Below are 27,124 nucleotides of genomic sequence, written 5' to 3'. Positions count from 1 at the left end.
TATATAGTCAATCAAAAGGCTAGGGTAGCCTAATTCCTCCACCGAGTTGCTCCCAAAAGCAGCCCCTGCTAAGTTCATTCCCTTCTTGGACCTTGGTTCACCCATCACACACCTGAAACGGTGAGAACAACAAGGGTGAGTCGATGATTCAGTAAGTAGAAATCCATAATTCTTCTATAGGAGGATGTCTCGCCGTTGATCGTCGGATACAAGATCACCACCTACTTGTCGATGACAAATCAATAGCAAGGTTCGTGCCTTGCCTTGCTTTATACATATGAAAGGCTCTCAATCGTCTATATACTTTCAAAAATAAAAGACAATGAGTTAGTGTATATAAACAAGCTTTCCAAAAATCCGTGGCTTATGATCATTTCGGTCATAAATAGGGATGCTCACGTCTCATGAAACTCATTCAAATACTAAGTGACCCAATTCAAATATATACTCAAAGTGATGCAAGGACTTAACAATACATATCAAACAAACCTAACTTTTGCAAGCATCACATATGTATCAGTCATGAACCACATGTGGACTTTCATTTTTTCTTTTTTAGTATCGTATTAGTCGAAATTAATTGATTCTTCTAGTAATAATTGAGCATCGGTCCCCCCCTTGGTAATCGGTATCGTCCCGATCTCATTATTATGACGGCATCTAGGGCCCCCAGGCATCGGCCTCACCGGGCCGGCGTTGTCCACGATCTTAATATTGGGACGACATCCGAGGCTTTACCCTAGGCAAAGACCCGGCATCCCCTAGCGTCGGCATATAAGTCCATTGTGTGTTCATGTATTTCAAGTATCAACTGATTCATGTTATGTTTAAATTTTTAGCTGAATGAAAGGCCCGAAGGCGTGCCATGCAAGGTGAACTAATGAGCGACTCTTGTGTTTTGTTAAATCAAACTCATGCCGGATGCGATTCGGGTTTGTGATTTTGACTTGGAACCATTCACTCAAGCTTTAGCATTGTCCATAGTTACCAAGACATTTCCTCGACATCTGAGTGTGCTCGACACTCATGAGGGGTCATGAACTTACTTAATGCAACAACAAGTAATAGAAACACAACAAGCATAACAATATAGAGCCAACACAAACAAACGATGACATGATCCTAAAATCGATAAGCGTAGCACGTCGCCCTATCGAAGAGTTAGGAAAATCTACTTACTACTTTTTGGACCTAGCTCCAAGATGCTTCTTTGGTGGTTGGTTGGCGTCTAGGGCGGCTTGGAAGAGAAAGGTGTGAAAGAGAGGAGAGAAAGGGAGAGGAAAGGAGAGAATAGCCAATGTTTAAAATGTGAGGATGACTCATTCTATTTATAGTCCTCTTCCTCTTAGATTTTTATTGTAAACTCATGATGATGCCTAAATGACGAGTTGGCCTACCAATCTTCCCGAGTTGACACCTAGGTCCTTTGGTATTAGCTTGTGATTGGTCCACCTATTTGCTTGCTCTCCAAGACTCAATCTAGGCTCATTATTGCCTATAGTGCTTAAGGGACACATAAGCCCTTTTAATGCCTAATATTTTCTTCTAATTAGTTGGTACTTACCTTGTTCACCAAAATTACAATCTAGGGCCACTATAACCTAAGATTCATCTAAGATTCTATGAGACACTTAAGTAGGTGACTCAACTCACTTATTAATTGCCAAGATTTCATGCAATCATTAGGCTTAGTTGTATTCACATTGGCCAATTTGCTCTCCAAGTTTCTTCTCTTTAATACACTAAGGTCCAAAAGCATTTAATGCATTCTTATCTTCAAGCCAAGAAGTCTCTAGATTAGCTTGCTCCTCAACTTGGGCGTGTAGCCCCCTTCGCCTCCAAGTTAGGCGTGTGGTTCTCCTATTCTAAAGAGAAAACAGTTTTGAATAACTTTTGAAATCAGTATCATTACCTTATTAAATAGACTCAAAAAATTATAAAATTTTAATATGTTGTAGAGAAGATCTTAGAAAAAAAAAATTATGAAGAAATCCAAGCCAAATTCGTTCTGTGTAAAGAACAGTAAATCATTGAACACAACCCAAAAATTCATCCGTCTAGCAAATTCAACGATCAGAGAGAGAGACTCATTTCGAAATCCAAATCTTCATGAAACTCTTTGAAATTTTAATATATTGTAGATATGAATGTCATTTAAAACTTTTGTGAATGAAGTATGTTCAAATTAAAAAGGGAAAATTTTATAAAAATTCTAGGAAGTAACTTGGTTACCGTTTTCACTATACTAGGCAAGTTCTATACGGTAATTGATTGGGCCTTTGTCCTAAATATTTCAATTTAGAAAAATATGAAATTTAAGTATGTTATATATAAAGATGTTTTGAAAATTTTTTATGAAGAAAGCTTCTCCAAATTTGTAACATAAAAAGCTCTGTAAAATTGGCAAACAACAAAGGTCTAGAAATTTTGAAAATTAAATTAGGTAAATTCTAGTTGAAAAGAGGAGTGTTCCCACTTAGCATTGAATCAAGGGTCATCCATGGCTGTATAATCTTATCTCCTAAGATCCTAAGTAGCCTCTATACTAGCTTGGACACTTGTCTCTATTATTTATTGGCTAATGTCCAAAAGAGATAAGGTAGACTTGTTTTGGTCCAAAGTTGAACTTGTCTTAGCATTCTCCTCTCTTTCTCTCTCTGCATGTGGCCTCTCCTTTGTAGGATTCATACTTAAATCCTAGGATATTAATGAGCCTAGGCTATAAGTATATCTTTTTCCCCACTTTATTTAATATGTTCACATTTGTTCACACTTGTTCACACTTGTTTTTTCCAAGAAATTTTGATTATCCAAGTTTGAGGTGTCCCCTTCATTAATGGCTTTAAATCCAAATCTAATCTTATCTTCTAATGTAAAGCCCCAACGTGCCAAGTGTCCGTGCTCCTTAATTTATTACATGACAAAGGCTTTAAATGCAACTTGGAAAATATCTAAGTTCTGAAGGCATTGTCATCTTAGACTAATCAAATTTGACTATGATTGATTATCTTATTTGGCTTGGGTTTTATGCCTAAGACATGATCGGAGGAAGCATACACAAACCGGGCTTAACCGGTGAAACCAAGTTTGGACTTCTCTTTTACCATGTAAAGGGCTCAAAGTTGAGGATGTTACAATTATGATAAATTTATGCTACATTAATTTCCGTTAAATTTAAAGGTTAAATTTGCTAACCTAAATGACATATGATGACTTATTATGGTAACATAGAAAATCCACATGGAAATTCATCGGGTAAATATCACGAAAAATCTCAAATGGGTACACGTGTGACAAATTTAATGATAATCCTATGTTAAATTTAAGGTACACATGTGACAAATTTTAGATTTTTTGTCGCATTAACCCTATGAATTTCATATCATGACACCATGCGTCATCCACATTAACAAATTTAACAGTAAAATTTAACGGAAATTAATAGAGGATAAATTTATTACGGGTGTACTGGTCTAGGTTTTTTATACTCAATAAATTAATTTAGAGTAAATTTATCATGAGTGTATTCCAACTTAAGGTTTTTTACGGTCAAAAAATTAGTTTGTGATAAATTTGTCACAAATATATCGATTTGAGATTTTTGTGGTCATAAAATTAATTTTTGGTAAATTTGTCACATATGTACCAGTTTGATATTTTTCAGGGATTAACCCATATAAGAAAATCTATGTTAATTACTATCCTCACATTTCAAAAATTCGTAATTTATCCTCAAGCTTTTATAATAAATTTCAGATCGGATCTCTCGTTCATGCATAGTCCATCAAATTAATGCCGCTTTATTTTCCGAATTGTCTCCACATTTAAAAATCCAGCATTCCCTCGTGCTCTCTTTTCCCCACTTGAGAGTCTTACGGAGTCAGATTTGAGGTCGACGACCTCATGGCTGGATCGAGATCTCGAGATCTCGACCTCGACAGGATCGCCATCGTTGTGCTTTACTATGGAGCTCGCGCCGCTCGCGGCCAAATTTCGCTCAGCCTCGGCAACCGCAAATTAAGGACTCAGCGTGGCCCAAAATGGCATGTAAGACACTAGCACTTTCCGAAAGTATTCGTGTCTTGTTAGACACTTCGAGATATCTTCAATACTCTCTAATACTTATCAACAAGTATTGGACATCCCTTCTCCCGACATGCGAGTTCGGAATTCCGACATATGAGTTCGAAATTTTGAGACATGATTTCGACATGTACGGGTTAATTTTAAAATTTTTCAATAATTGATGGGTCAAAATATAAATATATAAAAATAATAAAAAAGATAAAAACAATGAAGAGGGAATAAGAAAAATCTGGTATTCCTTTTTCTTTTGTCACTCCCTTTCTCTGATATATAATTCACCTCCAAATTTGTTTTTTTTCTCTTCTCTTTTGACATGTTCTAACATGCAAGTTCAAAATGTGGATTACTCTTTTTTTTTTCCTCCAGATTTGATTGATTATCGAAATAGAGTTGAATACGTCAAATTAACAAATGGTGAATTAATTTTTTTAGTGTAAATTCATTCTTTTTATTTATTTATTTATAAATTTGAATCAAATTAATTTGATTAAAATAATCATAAAAATGATAATTTATAATGTATATATGAAAATATATATTTAATAAATAACTTATTTCAATGTGTTGAATTTTTTTTTTTATAAAAAAAACGTATTAACGCGTTATATCGCGTCATATCGCATGCACATGTCGATATCAGTGTTATTAGGCCGCGAGCGATCCTGTTATGGGTAGACACGAGGATGCAAGGAGAGGAGCATGGAAAATGCAAGGAGTCGGGCTTCTTTGTCGGCATCAAGTCATGTCATTGTATGTGATAAAACGTCAAGGAAAGATGGTCGGAGGCGAGTTTGGGCATAATAGATCTTGGATGCGCACGAGACAAATGCATTTTCTAAGGTTGGGGAGATACAAAACTGGAGCTTTGAAACGCGAAGAGGGCATTTGATATGGAGATCAAATTTGAGGATGATCTTCGCAATTATCCCCCTAAATAAATACTTTCAGTCTTCTTGGGTCAATCTCTCCACCCACATTAGGAGATTTTTATAATTTCAAACTTTGTAAAAGACAAATTTGCCTCAGTGGGCACCTTCCACGTTGGAAAGGAGAAGTGAGGGTTTTGAATTTTCACCTTCTTATAGAATTGGGGTGGGAACGATATAGTTTCAAATAGGGGTGTGCATGGTCGGGCGGGTGGTTTAGACTTAGAGCGGAACCGCCGCTAAGGACCGGTTAAAAATTGAAACTGGATCCACTGTTTGTGCATGGATCCACTCGGGAACTAGACCGTCGGTCCGGTCTAGTTCCCCGAATGGATCCATGGGACCGATCTTGACGCCTAAACAATTTTGGTTTTCAACATAAAACGATTACGTGACATCAAAGTAAGCCAAAGAAAGAAAAACCAAATTTAAGTATGTGAAGATACGGATGGCGGGAGAAGTAAACGTAGTGAAATGGCAATAGGATTAGGAACCGAAGACGAATGGAGTGAGATAAGATTTAAGGTATCTTTTTAGTAATTTTTTTTTAATATTAAAAAGGTTAGGTCCGGTCAGGGTGAGCGGGCGGGCGGATTCGCCATGGGCAGGAATCGGGCCAGAGGTACCCACCGGTTCCCATAAATTGGAATCATGAACTGTAACCAGTTCCTCAAGAATCGTTGATTCCGCAGGGCGGTTAGGTCGATTCCGAGCCCTAGCGGTCCTGGCGGTTCCGGGTATTTTGCACACCCTAGTTTCAGTGTGTGGGTTTAACTTTCAATTCTACGTAAGGCAAAAGTTGAGAGTTAGAATAGAAATAAATAGGATCGAAAAAAAAAAATAGAAAAAAAAAAACTTCGAAAGAGACATGCCCACGTTAGACAGCTTCGAAAACAATCAATCTCTCTCGCCCGATCGCCGGACCCGCGCTTCTTCACGTGCTCCCCGGTCCCCGTCCGCCACACTCCCTCTTCTCCTCCCTTCTTCCTTCTTCCTTCCACTTCTCTCTCTCTCTCTCTCTCTACTTTCTCTCTCTACTGTGCACACTCGATTCACTCCACCTCCATGGCTACTTCCATCTCTCTCTCCTCCTCCTCCTCCCTCGCTCCCAAGCTTCGCGGCTCCCCCGCGTTCCCCTCCAAACGCGCCGCCTCGCCGGCCTTCGCCTGCTGCCTGAGGCCGCCGGCCTGGTGCCGGGCCCTCCCGGCCAGCCCCGCGAAGAAGGGCGCCGCCGCCCCCAGAGCCGTCGCCGCCGGCCGCCGTCGGCGAGGACCTGCCGGCCGACTACGCCGAGTGGCTCCCCGTGGCCGACGCGACCGAGCGGAGGCGCGCCGGCGTGCTCCTCCACCCGACGTCGCTCCGGGGCCCGTACGGGATCGGGGACCTCGGCGAGGAGGCGTTCCGCTTCCTGGACTGGCTCCACGCCTCCGGCTGCTCCGTCTGGCAGGTTCGCGTGAAGCGAGGCTGCGCCGTTTTTTCTTTTAGTTTCCCGCGCAGGATGAAGTTTCCTTCTGTTGCTTTATCTGTTTTGAAGAAAGATTGGATATTGTCAGTCAATTTCAGTCCTTGAGAACCAGGGTGCATCGAGTCGATTCAGGAATTCAGTTCATGATTCTATGTTTTCAACTATGGCAATCCTGGGTTGGTGTAGTCATAAGAATTTACTGGCTTTGTGACTGCATTTGGTTTTTCTTTGCTAGAGCGACCGGGGCATTTGGCTAGATGCACAGTTTCGATGCGCTGCTGCAGTCTTTACTATGTTATAATTCCCTTCTATGTCTTTCGGGAGAGATCGTGTCGAAATTTGAATAGGAACTGTTTGTTTAAAAATATTCTATTGGTGTTAAATCCGAATTGTTTGTTTGTTTTCCACTTTTCAGGTTCTCCCTCTTGTCCCCCCTGCAAGGAAACCTTATAATGGGGGGTCTCCTTATTCTGGCCAGGTGACATAACCTCCTTTTGCTATCGTTTTGTTAGCTGTGAGAGTTCTTTCTTTTCATTGTTTGAGTAACTTATATGTGAAATTGTGCGAAAAAATAAGGTGTTCCTTCTATAGCCGAACCTCAGAAACTTTCATTGTCCTTACTGGCTCTTTAGTTTCTTCATCAATGCCTGGGTTGACTTTAGAACGCACCAATCTGTGATAAATAACTGAAAGTTATTGCTCTTTGCCTTTTAGTAATTACTTTGGCTCAAATTCTTTTTTCAATTCTTGCCGATATTTAAAATTGAGATGTTGGAGGCAACATCCAAGTTATGTCTGTCTGAATCATAATGTTTTTATAGATAAAGATCAGGGTAGAGATTTTTACAATGGGCTGCAGGAGGAAAGTTGTACCATGTTCATATGAAGATTTTGAAATGCTTAAGATAATATAAACAGTTGATGGAATTCAGGCAGGTTTTTTTTTTCCTCATTACTATTGCAGATTGCCAGTGAGAGACCATAAAGAAAACCTTTCATATGGACTTGTGCATGTTTATCCTTATTGCTATGTGGTGAAATGATGTGGATAAATAATGTCGTTAATTTGGGTATTTGCATTACTTTTTGAATTGGCCTTTCTGAGAGAGAGTGTATGCCACAAGAGTCAGGAATGAACAGTTTAATGTCCCTTGCTGAGTGGTTGTCATATTATGTGAATGATAAATGGCCTCTGACTCTTTGATTCAGTTTGCATGATTAGCTTTTGTCATAGTGGAATTTGAAAACTTACACCAACAGGACTACATCCTTATAAAAAACTGGATCGATCCCCACCAGGCATGCAGTCCTGTGGATGCCATTTAAGGAGAGTTCCATTGTGGTTGACAGGATGCTAATTGTGGCAACACACTCCTGATATCTCTAGAGGAGCTTGTAAAAGAGGGTTTGCTAGGAAAGGATGAGCTTCCAGATGCGATGTAAGAAACTATATGTTGGTGTAAGGAACAAACATATTGAGGTCCTTATGATGGTTGTTGGTGTCTTGCTTACAAATTGTTACCTATTTGCAGTGATGCTGACAGTGTGAATTATTCGATTGTTGCTGAGTTGAAGGATCCTTTGATAGCAAAGGTAATTGGGTAAATAATTTATGGCCATCTCTTATATACCTGTTAACTTGCATCACGTTTAAAAATATTTGGGCATAGTGTAACTTTATATCTTTGTTCATGTTTCCTCCAATTGCTCTTATATATGCATGCACAGTCATGATATGTGTCAATCAATAGGACTTTTTGCCCATCATACATATGTAGTTTGTATGCTACTTTTATTGGAACTATTCCTAAGAGAGGCAGTGCGCTTAACATCATGGATGTCCACCCTATTAATTTAGTGAGCAATGCAACAAAAGTCTTACTTAGGTGCTCGCAATGAGATTAAAATGCATTATCGGTAATGTGTTGGTTCCTCAAGTCCTTATTTTGAGGGAGGCAAATTCTAGATGCAGCTTTGGTTGCCAATGAATTAGAGGATTCCTAGCTTAAGGCGAAGAAGAAAGGTGTTTTTGGCAAGCTTGATAAGGAGAAGGCTTATGATCATGTTTTGCAGGATTGTCTCTTGTTTGTTTTGAAGAAGATAGGCTTCAGGAGCAGTGGTGTAATTGGATAAAACTGTGTATTTCGACCCTATGCTTTTCTGTTCTAGTTAATGGTTGCTCAACTGGTTCTTTTAAATGTTTTCAGGGTCATAGACAAGGAGACCCTTTATCCCCCTTGTTATGACCAATGCAGAAACTACAACAAAATTAAAATTGAGAAGAATAAAAGAACCCATAGATTTACGTGGAAAACTGCCGTGGGAAAAATTACGGGGAGAGGAGAAGCAAAATTCGCTATGGAAATTTAATGATTACAAAAGGTGGCTTGAAAAACTTGAGACTCCTTTTTTTTTTTTTTTTGGGTAAGGAAACTTGAGACTCCTTTTGTCTCTGCTTAAAACCTAATTACTTGAGAAAATTTATACAGCTCCTGACTGCGGGGGCTGCGCCCCTACACCCCCTTCAAGGATTGGTGTTGGGTTTGTTAGGCCCAACCCTTCTGCTACCAATACTAAATGTCCATTTTTGCCACAAATTACAATTTGGGTATCGAAACTCAATTGGGTTGAATGCCTGAAACAGAATTCTAGACATTCTTAACACCTCTAGATGTTTATCCTGGCGATAGAGGTATTTTGCAAAATGCAATGGAAAAGTGTCTGAGTTGGGTTGATTTTCTGGCTTTAAAGTGGACAGTTCTAGGATGGAAATGACTTTCTATGTCATCTTGCAGAAGATACTATCATTGTCTGTGAAGATGATGTTCAATAGTTACTTTATTAGATGATTGTACTCTTGGGTTTTGTGGCAATTTCTGGGTTTAACATCAATCTTAGTAAAGCAAGCATATTTGACGAGGTGAAGGAATGAAAGACACGTTGTCATCTTTGGTTGTGGGTTGTCAGCTAGGTTCTTTTTCAATCACTGGTGCTACTTTCAAGAGCAATCGTATGTTGGACACTGATTCGAGAAATTTGAGAGGAGATCATACGGTGGGAAAAGATCTTCCCAGTCCAAAGTGGGGGACTTAATCTTATTGAAAGTACTCTATCCAACCTTCCTATTTATTTCTTGTCTCCCTTTCCCATCCCTCTAGGTAGCTACAGGGTTAGAAGGCATTCGAATAATATTTGGTGGGTTGAGACCAAGGAGGTTTGCAAGTTCCATTTGGTAAATTGAAAAGCAATCAAGCACCCTTTTTGCTGCAGTGGCATAGCCATTAAGTCCCTCTTTTTATTTGACTAGGCTCTTCTCAGCAAATGCCTTCCTTGTCAACATCTTTGGAATAAAGTAGTGGTTGCAAATATTGGTCTTGAAAAGGCAGTTTGGATCACTAAGGTTGGGGGAGCTTCTCACAACACTGGTGTATGAAAGATGGTTAGAGAGGATTGGAGTGAGTTCCTTCTTCTTACTTAACTTAAAGTAGGTAACGCAAATTGGGCACAGTTTTGGTCTGACGTTTGGTATGGTGACCCAGCATTAAAAGATCAGTTCCCAAATCTGGGTGACATTTGACATCAAGAGGAGCAAGGAGGCATTGGAAGTGGATGGTTATTATTCAAACATTGGTATGATCATTTGGAATATGAGTTTTGAGGCAAGGCCAAGATTGGGAGTTCTGTGGTCTGACGTTTGGTGTGGTTGCACGGCTTTAAAAGATCAGTTCCCAAATCTGGTTGACATCACCAGCAAGGAGGCATTGGTGGCGGATTATTATCATTGAAATGATGGTATGATCATAATATTGTGTCTTGAGGCAAGCCCAAGATTGGGAGTTTGAAGTTTTTGTTTGCTTTCTTATGTTTTGTATAATATGAAGATTTCTATGCTTCCAAGGATGCTTTGGTGTGGAACAATTGAAGAGAGGGAATGTTTTCTGTAGACTTACTACGAGCTGCCAGATATCTAGGTTGTTGGGTGGTAGAATGGATTTTCCTTGGAAAGCAATTTGGAAAGTAATTCCAAGAAGAGCTTCTTTTTTTGGGAAGCAACTTAGGGAAGAATCCTCAGTTTAGATAACCTATGACAAAGAGACAAAGTATTGATACATAGGTGTTTCCGGTACAAAAAGGATGCAGAGACCTTGCGGCATCTCCTCCTTCATTGTTCTTGGATGAGGATGGTTTGGGCAGCTTCCTGTGCTTGCACCGGATTATTTGGGGTTATTGGACGTTCTGTTGAACAAAAACTATGGGCTTGGTAGGGCATTCACTTATGGTGCAACAAGACAAGAAGGTTCCTCTCTTTTCCTTTTTCCTTTTTCTTTTGTGGTTGATTTGGTAGGAGTGGAACTAGATAGCTTGGGTTCGGGAGGGATCTTCTCCTTTTAATGAAAATTGGCTTGAAGGTTTACTCTTTTGGTATAGTGGAAACTTGTACATGTATGAAAATTCTTAGACACTATAGTTGATCATTTGTCCTGTAATTGAGCTCCCGTTTTGTTTTGAGAGCTGTTTTGTGTATGGCTTTAGTTTTTTGAGCTCATTTTGGATATGGGTTTTCACCCCCTTGGTGCTCAATTTGTGATCCTTTTACCTATAAAGGGAACTCCTCTTCCTCAATTACTATATGATTCTTGAACTTTGGTTTCTTAAATACAAAATACTCTGGCTAGCAATATATATACAAATATATTGACTTTGCAGTGGCTTTTCAAGTTAAATTAATTACTCTTTATATCCTTAGGCTGCAGAGAGGCTCCTACAGAGTGAAGGAGACCTCAAGCGTCAGTTTGAAGACTTCTGTAATGACCCTCATATATCAAGTGAGACTGGTTTATTACTTTTGCAGATCTGAATATCATGTCATTGACTTTGGCATACTCTTCTCTGTGGACATTTTTTAAACTTTTGTTTACTTTTCTTAAGTCAGGAGATTGTTGAGTGACTGTATATACTTTAATAGATTTTCTCACCATTTTCATGAATTAGTATATCGCACCATGCCAAAACAATAAGAAAGTTTGATGCATTATTGACATTGTAAATAAAGGCTGTTTGACATTTTGTTTGCTGGGATGCTTTTCATTTTAAGATGGAAGATACATCAGGTCATACTCTGTTCTTACTCCATTGTTACAGAATCAAGGATTTCTGGATAGAGGACACCGGAATTAGGGTAATGATGATAAAAGAGTCAAAATCTGTCCTGACGTTCAACTTGGGCTTGACCTATAAAACTTAGTCAGATGTCCTGCCTTTTCATGCTAAGCTTGAAAGATTGGGCCAAAATCGGTTATAGGGACTGAGTTTTGGCTTTTCCCTACAGAGAGAACATAGGAAAAAATTAATTAATGCTGTTTCTGAGAGAGGTGGAATTTGTAATTGGAAGAATTGCATGGTTTAACAGCCACACTTACTAGGAGGCTGGGTTTGAGAGAGTGGGTGGAGGGCGGATTACTACATCAGGGAGAAAGTCCTGTAACCCAGTCAAATTATGAAAAGGTGAGAACTTTCCAGACCCAAACAACAATCCAGGCTTCATATAGTTTATGTTTTAACTACAATCTAACTTATGCAGACACATGGGACCGGTTGGTGTTTACATATCAATACACACCTTTTGTCTTAAAATTTATTTCAAAGTTAGAAAATCGCTTGTGAAGTATTTAATCTGTCATAAATTTCATGATGACTTAGCTAATATTGGGTTAGACCTAAAAAAGTTGGCTACATGAAGAAACACATCTAAATCCAACTTGTAAGAGAAAATCCACATGTCACTATATTTATTTTGATTCTCTCAATGAGAAATTAGTAATAAACTTTTCTAGCACATATAAAAATGGAAAGTATTTTATATAAGTAGCACAATTGCTTTAATTCTGTTTTATGGAGAAACAATTGAGAAAATCTTTTCTTTTTTTTATCATGGGGAAAATAGAATTGATATAGAAACCTTTACGTAGATTATGTTCCAACTGCACTGTCTAGATTGAGGTTTTCATCAACATATGGTCTGCTGGAGGTTTAAAGTACTTCTGTATATAATTGGATAGTTATGGAGATAAAGAAAAAGATGCATATGACATTTATCAACTCAAAAAACTGAAAAAAGAGAGGAAATTATGAAATTTTAACCTCAGGTAAGTCTCCAGCAAAAACCAAAAATAGTGGTTCTTATTCACCAAAAAAAAAAAAAAAGAAAGGAAGACCCTAAAATAACAAAACATATAATTGGCACATCGGGAGATATTCAAAGATTGCAAAAATTGTATATTACACTTGTGTAAAATGTACTTATTCATGGATGTTAAAAATTGTAATTTCCATTAACCTTACAATTAAATTTAGAACTGCAATAAGCAAGGCAACAATTTTAATTTACTGATGAATCACTTGTTATGCATGCTTAATTAGAATATCTAAGCATTGAGGATTAAATGGATAAATGACAAATTTTGCACTTCATATGGGTCATCACGAGGAAAAAAACATTAATGAGCTTAGTATTCCCCAGATTTTGATATGTGCTTTCATTCTGACTCTCAAATAGAGGTAATGATCGTATGTTTACATACTATAAAATTTATCTACTTACTTATTGGCATTGGTAATAAATCATGGTCAAGCATAGGTAAAATGATTGAATACGAAGCTCGTCACATGATGATTAGCAATTTCTTTTTGTCAGGAAATTAGATTGGTTTTTTTAAACAATATTTAACACTTTCTAAAATCGTGAATGAGAAAGCATTAGATCTTTTTAGTTGATGTTCTCGAACTTTTATTCTTTACATATGAAAAGTTATGTCACATCCTATGAAATGATGTCACCTCTACGTGTATGTATTGCCAATATTCCCAGTGGCTTTATACCTCACTTCTCAAATAATAATCCTAGTGCAAATAAGTGGATAGTTGACAAATTTTATTTTTAGAGTAATTTATTTGATATTTAAAAATAAATTTGGTTTTTTAAGTAATGAAGTTTAAGATTAACCTTAAATTACCTATTAAAAAATGAAAAAGGAGTGACTTGTTGTTTCCAAGCAAAAGAGCAAAAGAATAAAAAAAAAAGAATCTAAATAGTAGCACCTGTGGTCCACACTGATTTACCAACTCCAAAATTCAAGTAAAAAGAGAAGAAATTTTCTGAAATATCCTCGAAGTGGCCACATCACCCCATTATTATCTCCCACTTAATCATTTTAATATATATAGAATGTCTTCAGCATTCTCTACGGAATTTTCTGTCTCTCAAAGGTCCTAAATTCTTTTCCAGTCATAATTTATCGTGATGCTTAATGAAAGGGAACTAAAAAAAAATTCCCTCCAACAGAGTGCTTCTCATTTTGTGCTGGGACCGAACTGTTAGACGTGCGATCATCATGAATTAGGAGCTTATTGAAAGACTCTCCACTCCTCGTGCATTGGCTGCCCCCAATCAACAATAAATTTAATTGGAAAAAGTTTACCCAACTTGGCCAAGAAAATGATAAAAACTTGCTATCTAGGCAGAAAGGTATCTTCCTAGGAAAATGATCGTTCAAAATTGTGTATGGGCAAGGAAAGTAACTTTAGTCTGTTTAGCAGATTACAGATTTGTGTACCAGACCACGTGCATAATTTGAGATTCAACCGGTAGCGTTTGCATAATTTCCTTGGATATTGATATGCTACATTAGTCGCTCCCGTTTTCTTCCTCCATCACTGATTCTTATCTGTCATCCTCGTGTTGCTCTATTTGCTCAGTTCTAATTTTCCCATTTCACTTATGTTATTTCTCTCTTCCAATTGATAATGATTTTCTTGAACCAAATTTTACTATTTTCACTTAGAACTAGCTTAGACATGCAAAGCTTCAAATAACTCATTTAATCCCTTCTATCCTGCAGGTTGGCTTCAAGATGCAGCTTATTTTGCTGCTATTGATGATACTTTGGACACACCCAGCTGGTATGATTGGCCTGAACCATTAAAAAATCGCCACCTTGCTGCATTGGAAGAAATTTACCAGAGCAAAAAAGATTTTGTAAGTCCATTGAACTAGAAATTGCATTTGCTTTGTGCCATAGAGCTTCCCTTCCATAATATTATGAGCTGCTGATATAACTGTTCTTCTTTTACTGGCCCAGATAGATGTATTTGTTGCACAACAGTTTCTGTTCCAAAGGCAGTGGCAGAAAATTCGTGAGTATGCTCACATGAAGGGCATCAGAATCATGGGAGACATGCCAATTTATGTTGATTATCATAGTGCAGACGTTTGGGCAAATAAGAAACGATTTTTACTGGTGGGACATCATTTTCAGTTCTGACTAGTTCTTCTATGGGGACCATGCCAATGGGCCTGGCACTTTTTAAATTGCTTATTATTGTTTTATACCGCAGAATAGGAAAGGTTTCCCTTTGTTGGTTAGTGGCGTTCCACCTGATGCTTTCAGTGAGACTGGTCAACTGTGGAACAGGTATGTGTGGCATATAAATTCGAGCACAATTAGCAGATGATTGCTTGTTTTTTTGCCACATTTTGTTGAAATTAGATGGACTTGGCTTTGCATTTACATATTATTGATTCCTCTGTAGGACACTAAGTACATAAGACAAGCTGTAAAATCTGTTGTAGATAGATGCTGCTATGTATTTTATATCCTTTATGTGTCTTTCATGAAGTAATGTGAAATAATTACCTTCAGATTCTTTTGAGCAATTGTCAATCTCTACTATGTTCATTCGAAGTTAACAATTTCACTACGGTAAGTTATCAACTGATGGATGAATGAGGAATATTCAAAAAATGGTTATCAGAGATGAATTGTGGCAAATGAAGTGAAAAGCTGAGAAGGAAAACACATCGGCCATTAAGTCGGCAGTGAAATGTCCAACACTAGACAAATGGCGCATCAAGAATTTGGGGTTGGGGATCGAGACATAAAATTTCATTAAAATATCAATGTATAAAATTTTAATTTGAATAACAACATACCTACGGGTGGAGGCTTAGGGCGCAGGGGCCACCACTGCCCTCGCTAGGTCTGCCAGTGCCCAGATTCTTACTCTTGAAATGAATGTAGTTGGCTGAAAAAGGTAACCAAAGTCAGAGGATTCTAGAAGTATTGACTTGTCTTGTCAGGACACCATTGCTTAACGTTGCCTTTCAAATATCACCGAAAGCAAACCAAACAGCAGTAAAAAAAAGACAAAAATTTTCAACTGGTCTACCAGTGGAAATTTACAGCTGCCTACATGAGGAGGCAATTAGTGCCCTTTATATTGTCCAGGATATGAGAGGTTGCTTCTTTCTTGCTAATTAGGCATACCTAGTTATCTGACCATCACTGGGAGGCTATCCGCATATCTGCTTGAAATGATTATATCTCCAGGACATATTTCTCAAGTGGTGTTGTTGTCCATGATCAGTAGTTTAGCTGGACTTCATGAAACTTAGATTCATGCTCAGAAATTCAAGTTGCAAGGCTAGCTATATGATGCATCTTGTTGCCGACATGCTTTGCCTCACCCATATGCACTACATGTTGCCATTTGTCTGCTATGTACTAATATACTAATTGACTGTGTGCCTGAATTAAGCCCTCTATATGACTGGAAAGCAATGGATAATGAAGGATTCTCATGGTGGATACGGAGGTTGCGAAGAGCTCAAAGTCTTTATGATGAATTCAGGATAGACCATTTTAGAGGATTTGCTGGATTTTGGGCTGTTCCTGCAGGTGAGTTATCATAGATTAATGAAATATAGCCTCTGTTGTTTTGTTTAATCTAATCTTATACTCTTACCTGAACAGAGGCAAAAGTTGCGATGGTTGGGCAATGGAAGGTTAGTTTTAAAAGTGAAGTTTCTTAAGTTATCTTTTTCATATATATCCACTATACTTCTTCACTTGATGGCAGTAGGTGGGACCTGGAAAGCCTTTGTTTGATGCCATCTCCAAAGCTCTTGGAAAGATGAACATAATAGCAGAAGATTTGGTATGTCTTCTTTCACTGGTAGAGTAGTCATGAAATTTTTTATTATACTAGCCTGTAATTACCTTTTATTTGTCTAGTCAGTATATGGTTAACTCCTATGTGAGACTTAAAAGCCATTGACAGTCATTCTGGGATGAAACCTTCTTAGGTATGGAGTTTGATAGTGATGCTTGGTGATCAGCTGATGGGTTGTGATATTCATTCTGTTTCTTTGTTTTCTCATTGATGTCCTGTTCTGGGTTTTTCGAGTCAGTCCTCTGTGGGAGTTATATGTTATATCTCAATGTGTCAAGAATTTTTCAGTCCTATGGCTTGTTTATCTCAGTATACTATGCATTTGATCTGCACTGAAGTTAGTTACCTCTCCCATCCGCATGTGCTCATAAGAGTTGTTTGACAACCTGCTATCTTAGCTCTGTTGTCGTCATTAACTAAAAATGTTTAGAATGGAAATGCTGAATAATTCGAGATGGTATTACATCAGTGGGGCTTAGCACCACTAAAGATCAGTTGATGATATTTCAGACAGTTTATTGCACTGTTGAGGGCTTGGGTTTGACTCTTTGTGGAAATTTTGATTGGCTGCATAGTGGTTAACATTTCTGGAGTAACAAGAGCTTCACCAGATTGAATTAGGCACACATAAAATGGAATTATCATGCATAATCATCATTCAATGGGAATAATGGGTTCTACTTTTTTTGAAAATTGTCTTTTGGGCTCTATAGGCCATTCTTAAGAATCCAATTCATGTTCATCGGTAGTTGGAAGAAAGTTTTAACCAAAAAAGAAAAGGAAAAATAAAAGAAAAAAAGGAACAAGAGAGGATCCAGTATGAAGTTAATTCACTAAATAGCAGAGGTAAGCTGGAGCAGCCATTGCAACTGCTGCTAATTTCTAACACACATTCTTCTTTTAGTCAATCACCATGTAACTGTTAATAAAGGCATCTGTTGTAACTGGTTATCATACGCTTTAAGAGACACAATCCGTGTAACTGTTAATAAAGGCATCTGTTGTCCAAGAAATATGTGCAAATCTCAGTTAAATTGGTTCAGCTTCATGAAAAGATTATGCTATCGCAGGGCGTTATCACGGAGGATGTAGTTAAGCTAAGAAAGTCCATTGGTGCTCCTGGAATGGCTGTGCTCCAGTTTGGTAAAGAACCCTAATCATATCGACTTTTCAGTTCTTTCACCTGCAAATGACAATATTTGTTGTAAATGTCTAACACCTAAGGTCCTTCCATTCTCTTGTGCAGCTTTTGGAGGTGATGCTGACAATCCTCACTTGCCTCATAATCATGAGAGCAACCAAGTTGTTTATACGGGGACGCATGATAATGACACGGTAGACATGTTTTATGAAATACACATTTCTTTATGGGCTATGCTGTTCAGATCAATATTATTTGGATATCCAATCGAAAAGTTCAAGCTTGTAGGTGGATAGAGACCACTTGTAATAAGACCCATTATAATCCCACAGACAATGAACTTGGGAGATTCAGACTCCTACTCTCATGTGCAAACATGTAGAATTGACAAATGGGGAGCCATATAGGCGAAATAAACCGAGCGAAACCTATTTCTCGTACCATGTTCGGCAAGTTCAACCTAAACACTTAATCTCATTGGGAATGAAATTGAAACTCCATAGCCTAGCAATATGGGATACTTTAACTATATGGGGATTGGGATTTTTTTTTTTTTTTTTTTCAGGGGGGGTGTTGGGTGTTGGGGTCTCTGGTGTATGGAAGATTTCTCCAATTTTGTGTTAGATAATCTGTCACACTATATCCCATCAAGCTTAAGAAGCATCCTATCATTTGAGACCAGAGATTAGGCTTGATGATGGTGGAAACCCACACTTATGGCCCAAGTTGAACAGATAAGACCTGAAAGCATTTCTTCTGTCTGAGATGAGGGGGGAAAAAGAGTACAGAATGTTTGACCTTTGCTGGTTTGAGAGAGAGAGAGAGAGAGAGAGATCCCTTATACCATGGTAGTGTCACAAGCTTCCATTGACCTTGTTGACAATATCGCCAAATGGTTTCTCTCTTTAAGTTGTTTCAGTTCATGTCAACATTCTTTTTACATGGCTAAAGATGCGATATGAGAAATGTGGGGGTTCACTTTGTCTGGTCCCGTCCTATGTTACGAGTGATGAAACAACTATCACTCTCAAATTCTGTTAGATCTCTTGACCTATCTAAATGATTCGGTACCAGTTGATTTTGTTTTGCCATGTCCTAGTTCCTCTTTGCTATACTATTGCACTGTTAATGGCAACTAATGTCTGCTTTTGGAAATAGATACAAGGTTGGTGGGACAATTTGAACCACGATGAGAAGTCCAATGTAAGTTATTGTCCTTGAAGGAGTGCCCTTTCTAACGTTAATTATCCTCTCGCAAGAAGTTTCTAGGATCAATGCAGGTTTTTTTTTTTCTTCTCTTCTCATTGGCTACACTTTTCAGGTTCTTCAATATCTTGCAACTGATGGAGAGATTGACATGGCATGGATATTGATTCAGGCTGTTCTTTCTTCTGTTGCAAGAACTGCAATCATACCAATGCAAGATATCCTTTGTCTGGGAAGTTCTGCAAGGATGAATACCCCTGCAACTGTGGTAATTCATAATTGGATAGTCTTATTTTTCAAGAAGATGATGTTCACTTGGTTGGCCAAGACATTTTTTGAAAGCAAAACTAGTTACTTTCTTGCAGCCTTAGGGAGTCATTTTCTCATATTTGCTTTTTGGGGAATTAACAAAACCTATCCAACTCTTGCATTACTCATTGCACTTTGTGCCCTCTTGTTTCAAAACTTACACTTATACCCTTCTAGGTTTTAAGACTGTACTGTGAACCCTAAGGATTGAAGAGAACCTACACTTCACCCCCTCTAGTTTCTGTTTTTTTTTTAGATTCCAAATAATAAACTGGGTGGGATTCTGAGATTTGTCCAGATGTCTCATGTGGTTCATTAAAATTGGAGACTTGATCATGGGCGAAATATTATGCTTGACACAACTAACCAATCTGAATGAACATTTTCATAGGGTAAGGTGCTTTGATAGTTAAACTCATGAAAAATTGAGTTGGTTCAATTTGGCGACTGGCTGGCTGAAACTATTAATATATATTTTCTCAATGGCTCGGGCAAAGTTCTCTAGAGGGGGCCCATTTGATGACTGACCCTATACTTTTAGACAAGCCTGACCCAAACTCACCAAGAACTAACGAGGGAGCAGAGCAATCTTACATGAGATAAAGGATTAACAGCCTAATTTTTTCTGTATGCTTTGAGTTTTCCACTCAATATGTGTATATGACCAATTGGAAAGTAGGGAAATGGACCTTCTTCCTTATCAGTGTTGGGATTTCCTCTAGTCTAACTATGGATGAAATGAATACTCTACTTGAGAACAATCAAGTACTTATTTCTCTTTCATGTTTTCCTTGTCACCACGTGCAGCTTGGAAACTGGTCTTGGAGATTACCGAGTTCCTTGAGCTTTGAGAGCTTGGATAAAGAAGCCACGAAGCTAAAGGACCTGCTTTCACTGTATGGGCGGCTGTAGGGGAAAGTTCAGATATTTTGTCTCCCGCAATCTTACACAAGAACACTCAATAATTGGCCTACGTACAAATCAGTAGCTACACTGGAGATATAGAGAAGCTTTGCATCTAATTTGTATCCCTTTTGCATGATAAAGAGCCAGGGGAAGATTGCAACAGGGGACTCTTGTTCTTTGTTATGAATAAGGAAATAAGGAAATAAGGAAATAAGGAAATATGTTTCAGTTTATTTTGTAGACATTGCTATTTCAAGCTGTAGAATTTTGAGCTCATAAGTTATGCATAAGTTGAGTTTGTATACGTGCAGAGTTTCAGAGTCCTTACGAGTTACAAGCTGCCGGCACGAAAGGTCCGGTCAGTGGATTTAGTTCCTTTTCAGTCTTGCAAGTATCAGGAAACGCATTGGTCTCAAATCTGCTGAAACTTGTAATGCATTGTTAATTTGATGGTATCGATTGCATATGCTTTTTCTCAGTTTTATTTTGTTTGTTTAGGCAAATGTTTTGCTTGAGAAAAAGGGAAAACTTAACCTTTTTAAACCATTTTTTTACCAGTTAGGTTCACTTGTTGTGGAGAAATGTTATCATTAATTTGTCATGGTCCTCCAATTAATCCTGACAGCTTCGGTCCTCTGCAATGAGAACTTGTCTATCAATGGCCGTCAATGCTGCTACTCCGCAACACAAAATCTACTAATATGATTGGGAACAAATGTGACAGATGGATTGTGGTAGTATTGCTATCGATTGGTCATTTATCGGGGGAAATTACATATAACTTACATGAATTCTAAGCCATCTAAGGGTAGTGCGTTCTTCCCGAACTTTCAATAGGTATTACAGTGTCCTCCCGGTATTTTATTTTGTTATAGCCGTTGGCTCTTCCTTTTTTATTTGTTAGCATGTTTACTGTAACATAATTTTTAAAAAGTAGAAGTACGTTTTCATCTCATCTTTTGATGGACGGCATTGTGGAATATAGTTTAAAGTTCTGGGGCGGAAATACTACTCTAAAAGTTCAGGGAGGTTTTGTGTAATTTCCCTTAAAACAATCAAACTGGCATTGGTACTTTCACAAAACTACTGGTCAATTTACTAACCGTTTTGACTGGACTTGATAGCTAAATAATCTCTTTGGAAGATGAAACCACAAGTCTCTTTGACAGAATGGACTTGTCCTCTTGAGAGAACACTTGGAGCTCTGCAATTTGTACAAGATGGAAAAATATACGACGATGTGTTAAGAGCCAAAAAGCTAAACCCAGTGCTGGAAATTTATCTCAGGTGCAGAAATTGAATCATCTATATAAAGCTCCAAATATCCGGCTTCATGCAGCTTTCTCAATCGCCTCAATGCACTCCAATACGGAGGCCTTCCTCGACATCGCCGCCATAAGGGCTTCGTACAAGACAACATTGTTTTTCAAGAGAGATCCAGCAAACAAAACCTGCGTTTGTTTTTTTTTAACCATCAGCAGCATCATAGAATTAAAATAAATTTCTCTTATACAAAGTTTCAGTTCACCAGTTCATTGTCATCTACTGAAATACAGAAAGTCCGTGTCGTTAAGGAGCAAGGAAAATCGAAGGGTTCGCAAGATTTATTCAGTTTGAAGGACACAAAAAACTTACTGCCCATCTGGTAAGATTCTGTTGCTGGTCTTTGCTGAGCTGCGGCTTGCTCCTGTTGATGAATCTCTGCATAAAAATTTCATGCAATTACTGGCTGCTGCGGGCCAGCCAAAGGACACTTGATGTAATGCAGAAAGGAACTAAAACCTGAAGAGTGAACAGATCTGCAGATTGGCCGACCACTTTGTCGTACTTCAGACCTTCAGCCGCTAATCCAGCCATTGCGACAACAGCCAACCTGTGTAGATGAAGGCATCATTGGTGTTTGCTTTGTTGGAATCTCCAACGTTGGATATTCTTAAATATAGCTAGGATTGATGTTTTTCCACCCGGTCTCTAAGAGCATCACAACTTCATACTAGACACCACATGAGGTCAAACTACTCTTCGGGAACTCATCTAATTTAGGCTCTGACAAAGATGACCAACTACATTCTTGAACGCGGGATTGTTCCCCCTTTGAAGCCATGGTTTTGGAATTGTTAAAGCTTGTTATTCAAGAACTCTTAGAATCGTGTCTTGATGGTGCAGTTGGTTATGCCTTTGTAAGGTCCAATTGGTTCGAGTGTTGAATTGAACTCGCTGTGTAAGTTTCTCAGGTTGCTCCATTTTCTTGTAATAGGATTCAGGCATGAGAGGATATTAATATTATGATCATCTTGATGAGAACAGCGCAGAGAGCAGTGTATTCACAGAACTAAATCTTCACAGAGTTGTCAAAGCTAAGCAAATATGAGATCTGACCTGTCGAGTTCCTTTGAGTCGAGCTGACCACTATATATGAGCTTCTCCAGCCTTTTATCGATCAGATTGACATGCTCTTTTCCTATGTCCAACGAGTACCCCAAAATCGGAAGGCCAATGAGATACGCCACTGAAAAGCAGAAAAAATACACGAGAATTTCATTTGAAGAGCATTGATTCCAGTGAAACATGCCGGTTCCAATTTGTTCGGGCATCCTCTATTTTGACGCCTCCAAGAGCTCATCCAAGAAGGGAGAACATAATGCATAAGACAATATAACGTACCTAAAAAGTGCGCTGCTTCGTGTCTTGCAATCCGCTCCTGATAGTCCGGAAACACCGATGAAAAGCCACTGATAGCAGCTTGAAGAAGACTTAAAGCAGAACATTGAACAATAGATTAGAACTCACGAACAAGGGATCTCTCTCTCTCTCTCTCTCTCTCTCTCTGTGCCAAGACTAGTACCAGGCATATCAAACTGATGGAAATGACGTAGACTTTTGTGTAGATACCAGTTCTTACCCAGGCGAAGTGCTCCCCACTCCCAAAACTATCAAAGAGATGCTTCCAACCAAGTATGGCACAAAGAATCCCCAATCCTAGAAACAGAGATTCAATCCAAAAGGCAGGTTATTTGCCTTGTGTCATTCATCGTGACTCATTGTTTGCAAGAGAATGATGATATGACAGATAATAGATGCCTTCGAGGTTGAAATTAACGTGATAAAAAGCTGTGCAAGTAGCTTCAAAATGCAAATGACAAAAATCTCCATAGCCAGGAAGCTGCATGAGTACAAAGCCAGGCTGCATTTGATATCTTGCTGTTTTACACAAACGATTAGGGTGTTCTTATCCCCTACAGCTAGCTTGACGCAATGCTTAAACGAAATGAATCCTGGCAAGCTCGCATGGTCCATTCCATTAGTATTTCTAACGCACCAAATTTCTAAAAGACGTTTTCTTAGCTAAATTTTCACAATATCCAACCACAATCTTACACAGTTCACAATATGCCATCTCGTCTTAACATAACAAATACTCGAGCTGACAACAGTGGCCGAAAACAGGAGCACCAGCAGGAAGCCAAAGGGCAATGGTGAGAAGTCAACGGCATCCACGAGGCAACATAACTGGGGGTAGGTGAAGAGTACAGACGGTGGAGAGGCAAACAAAGATGATGCGGAGGCTTCATGGCAGGAGATGGCGCTCAATTGCAACGGCAACTAAGATGGCCGAGTGATGGCATTGACACAATAAAGGCTTGGTCGTTGGACATAGCCTGATTGTGGCCAGGTCAATCTCCCGTGGAGATTGTGACCCTCCTTGGAAGTTGCAGGAAATGACCTCAGATCTGGACAAGGCGACGTCAGATTCTAGAGAAGCTAGAATTGGATTACGGAGCACCCCTCATTTAATTATAACTTTTATAATAATCTCAATACTGTTTACAATGTATACCAGTGCAGACACAAGCACTAATAAGCACAATAATTCCTTGGGACGACTCATATTCTGACAGGGTATTGCACCAAATAGATAATGATCATACAGACTACAAAAGCTCAAAACTCTAATAACAGCAGCTTAAGAGCAGCTATGCTCATTAGCTGAGCCAAAATGCAACATAAACCGGCAAAGTACAGTCACCGGCTGGTAATTTCAATTCTGATGTTGAGCATATGATTCAACTGTTTCACACAAACTCATTTTCTTTTACTTCTGACACTTGGGTACAACATTTCTTGGCAATTTACAGACACAGACAAGAACAAAACATCAAACAGAAGACATGGTAGTTACCCCAGGAAGCTGGCCGGCGAGAACACCCAAGAATCCAGTTGTCCCCACCACTGTGAAAAGAAAAGCCGCCTGCACCACTGAAGATATCGAAATTATGAAAAAATAAAATAAATTAAGCAGCGAACATGAATTCTACGATTTTTTTAAAGAAAAATGAAGATGAAGATCGAAAGAAAAGTGTTGTAATTAGCAATTACTCTTCACATTGTAGAAATCTTTCGCTCTTGACGAAGAACATCATTGCTTCAATACTTACATCGTTTCTAACGCTAGGGATGGCAAGATTCTCTGCGTTTTTCATGCCGAGAGTTGTCAGCTCGCGAAGAGACGTCTGGCACAGGAGCATCGCAGAAGTTACCCTCCAACAAATGACAAATTAATGAATCTAATGAAACATCTAAGCCCCTATGAGGCATGAAGTTCACAAAACCTAAAGAAAGTATCACAAATCCTTCCTTTTTTGTAGTACAAAGCTTAACCCACTTCTCTGCAAAGAGTGGAAGAAAAAATGGAGACCGACCGTGCGGCGAGAGACATAGGGCTGGGAACCCCACTTCTTGGCCCAACCGAGTTCGCTCAGCTGGTCGAGGGCGTCCTTAACCGCATCGCTGTCTTTCTGTTGCAAAGATTCATCGATCAATCATCATATAACCCGAAACGAACCAAGAACAACCAGGAAGATCAAAACCAAGTTCCTCCATGACAATGCATCGTACTGAGTGTCAACTGAATCTTGCTTCGCAGCATTCAGGCAACCCAATTCAATCACGTAAGCTGTCCGACAAATTAAAAGAAGAAACGTGACGTAATCCAAAGTCGGAGTTCAATAGAAACAGCTCCACCTTAGCGATGGCGGACTCGAGGGCGTTGAGGTCGACTCCCGGCGCAGCGGAGGAAGCGCTAATCCGCCATTGCAGTTGGCGGGGCGGCTTGAAGAAGTTAAAGCTCTGATGATGATGGTGGTGGTGGTGGTGGTGGTGAAGCTCGCAGGGAGAGAAGAGCGCGGCGCCGATGCCGAGGTCGGAGAGAGAGGCCATGCCCATGGAAGTTGGTGTGGACATGCTCTAGGCCTCAGGAAACTGAGGAGATAAGGTATGGTTTTTTCAGTTCTTTTTTTGGCGCGAGGATTGTGTGAAAAATAAATAAAATAATGAGCAAAATAAAATTAAATGAAATAAAAAAAAAATTAAAGATTGTTGAGAGTGGGATTTGAACCCACGCCCTTTCGGACCAGAACCTTAATCTGGCGCCTTAGACCAACTCGGCCATCTCAACTTGTGGTATTTGATGCCTAAATAAGATATATAAATTTTATTTGGACAATGAATTGGTTTATATCTTGAACCAATTTTCTTATATTAAATTTATATTAAAGTCACCTTTTCATGCCCTCGACAATGGATTGATTATACGAAGTATTTGTCTACAAGACCTAAACTATATGATAAGTAATTAATCTCATGATACTTGTTGTAAATCATTTCAAAATTTTCTTTCTTGGCTTTCGAGCTTCAATTCGTTTGTCTAATCATTCTCTTGCTTCCAAAAAAAAGAATTATCAAATGCTTTAAAACTACTTTCGTTTTTTTATGGTGATAATGTACTTCACTTAAATGTGATCGACATATAAAATGAAACGACACTAGGGAATAAATTCAAGATATGACCATTCATATAACCGATTTTGCTAATAAATACATTTCTGATGACAAAACAGAACTCCAAAAAAGTGATTACTAGTTACTCAAAATTCTTTATGATTGAATGAGAATAGTTATTATCTGAACTCATTTATAAAGGAGCCACTTTAAGAAAATCGACAATTACTTAGGCATACCTTGAAAGGAAAATATGAACCTTCGCAAAATTTTATCCTTTGTACTAACAATAAAGTAAGGGAAAAGCTCCAAAAATTCCTCAAAAGACAATTTCTCAAAATTCCATCTAAATTCAACTTCGTTTGGAATATCTTTAAACTTGATCATTTTATCCAATAATTCCCCGAACTCTCGTACCGTTGAAAATAATTGATCGCCAAAAAACAGCTGCTCATCATTCCCATGGTAAAAAAGAAAAAAAGAAAAAAAAAATCATCCCCATATTTCGTCCAATTGCTAAGGTCATTTTTAGCCAAAAAAAAGATAGCATTTTGTCTATGCCATTTCACTTGCACTATTGTGAATCTGAAAACCCCCAATTTTTTCCCCAATTTTTCAGATTGAAAAAAAGAAAAGAAAAAGACTAATGTTTCTCCAACATAGATGGAATAATTGGAGATGAAGGACCACTGCATTTACGAGAGGAGAGTTGAGACAAGCACGGTATGAGCTGAAGCAAATCTAGTTAGGCACTGTCTTGTTTGCGAGAAGTTCGGGGCAAGCATGTGTTTATCGTTTGTGTCGCGACCTAATTTTTCGCGAGTTCACCACCTAAAACTAGGTTAATAGATTGTTAAGCCTAAACTTAGCTCGGGCTCTCCCAAGCCCATACCAATTCGCGACCTAAGGTTTAATTTTTTTTTTAACATGCAAAAGATGATTATTTAGGAGTCGCCACTAATCGGTTCATGGTAGGTCGATTAGACACCTAAGTAAAATAAATGGAGATTTATTTTACTCCTACGAACCGAGACCCAAGTGTACGGGGACTTGGTTACATTAGAATTTTCTAATGCCCTTTCGGTACCATTTCTTTTTAATTTTTTCAAAATGTTTTTGCAAGCAGCTGATTTATTTTAAACTATCTCCCTAACATGTGAGGTGATCATACAGGTGTGCAAACCACCAATTTAACACCCAAGAAAGCAATTAAATAATGTAGAATTTACCTAAAAGCAACGAAAGCAAGCATCTGCAGTGTTAAATTAAAATCCACATCAAAAACCCTAGATATGGTTT

At 38.5% G+C, this 27,124-nt stretch overlaps 2 protein-coding genes and 1 non-coding gene across 3 annotated transcripts; 1 reads left to right on the top strand and 2 right to left on the bottom strand.

The window, feature by feature from the left end:
• The first annotated feature begins 5,612 nt into the window (after positions 1-5,612).
• On the top strand, positions 5,613-20,351 carry LOC104420197 (4-alpha-glucanotransferase, chloroplastic/amyloplastic). Its single transcript, XM_039302308.1, has 17 exons — positions 5,613-5,634; positions 6,191-6,459; positions 6,893-6,955; positions 7,828-7,916; positions 8,010-8,070; positions 11,225-11,303; positions 14,376-14,512; positions 14,616-14,774; positions 14,872-14,948; positions 16,072-16,211; positions 16,287-16,318; positions 16,396-16,470; positions 17,556-17,628; positions 17,732-17,820; positions 18,785-18,829; positions 18,948-19,100; positions 19,949-20,351. The coding sequence occupies exons 1-17, from the start codon at positions 5,613-5,615 to the stop codon at positions 20,051-20,053; spliced, it is 1,668 nt and encodes a 555-aa protein (XP_039158242.1). The 3' UTR covers positions 20,054-20,351.
• A 906-nt stretch (positions 20,352-21,257) lies between these two features.
• On the bottom strand, positions 21,258-25,339 carry LOC104418200. The gene is made up of 10 exons (XM_010029470.3): positions 25,070-25,339; positions 24,748-24,843; positions 24,484-24,558; positions 24,228-24,296; positions 22,950-23,026; positions 22,712-22,800; positions 22,427-22,556; positions 21,830-21,920; positions 21,683-21,748; positions 21,258-21,498 (listed from the first exon to the last, which is right to left on the bottom strand). The coding sequence occupies exons 1-10, from the start codon at positions 25,286-25,288 to the stop codon at positions 21,379-21,381; spliced, it is 1,032 nt and encodes a 343-aa protein (XP_010027772.2). The 5' UTR covers positions 25,289-25,339; the 3' UTR covers positions 21,258-21,378.
• Positions 25,340-25,421: 82 nt separating this feature from the next.
• Positions 25,422-25,502, bottom strand: TRNAL-AAG. Its single transcript has one exon. It is a non-coding gene; the product is annotated as a tRNA-Leu (tRNA).
• Between the last annotated feature and the right edge of the window lie 1,622 nt (positions 25,503-27,124).

This window comes from Eucalyptus grandis, chromosome 9 (genome assembly GCF_016545825.1).
Source record: "Eucalyptus grandis isolate ANBG69807.140 chromosome 9, ASM1654582v1, whole genome shotgun sequence".
Classification (NCBI taxonomy): domain Eukaryota; kingdom Viridiplantae; phylum Streptophyta; class Magnoliopsida; order Myrtales; family Myrtaceae; genus Eucalyptus; species Eucalyptus grandis.
Note: the sequence above shows the minus strand (reverse complement) of the source record. Positions and strands in the feature narration are given on the sequence as shown.

Bases quoted from the DNA above. Each gene is read 5' to 3' on its own strand.
- LOC104420197 (XM_039302308.1), top strand. From the start codon at position 5,613: ATGGGCAGGAATCGGGCCAGAG. The intron at 6,460-6,892 runs GTTCGCGTGAAG...TCCACTTTTCAG, and splicing joins CCGGCTGCTCCGTCTGGCAG to GTTCTCCCTCTTGTCCCCCC. The intron at 14,775-14,871 runs GTGGGACATCAT...TTTATACCGCAG, and splicing joins ATAAGAAACGATTTTTACTG to AATAGGAAAGGTTTCCCTTT.
- LOC104418200 (XM_010029470.3), bottom strand. From the start codon at position 25,288: ATGTCCACACCAACTTCCATGGGCATGGCCTCTCTCTCCGACCTCGGC. The intron at 22,801-22,949 runs GTAAGAACTGGT...TTCTGCTTTAAG, and splicing joins GTGGGGAGCACTTCGCCTGG to TCTTCTTCAAGCTGCTATCA. The intron at 22,557-22,711 runs GTACGTTATATT...TCTGCTTTTCAG, and splicing joins CGAAGCAGCGCACTTTTTAG to TGGCGTATCTCATTGGCCTT.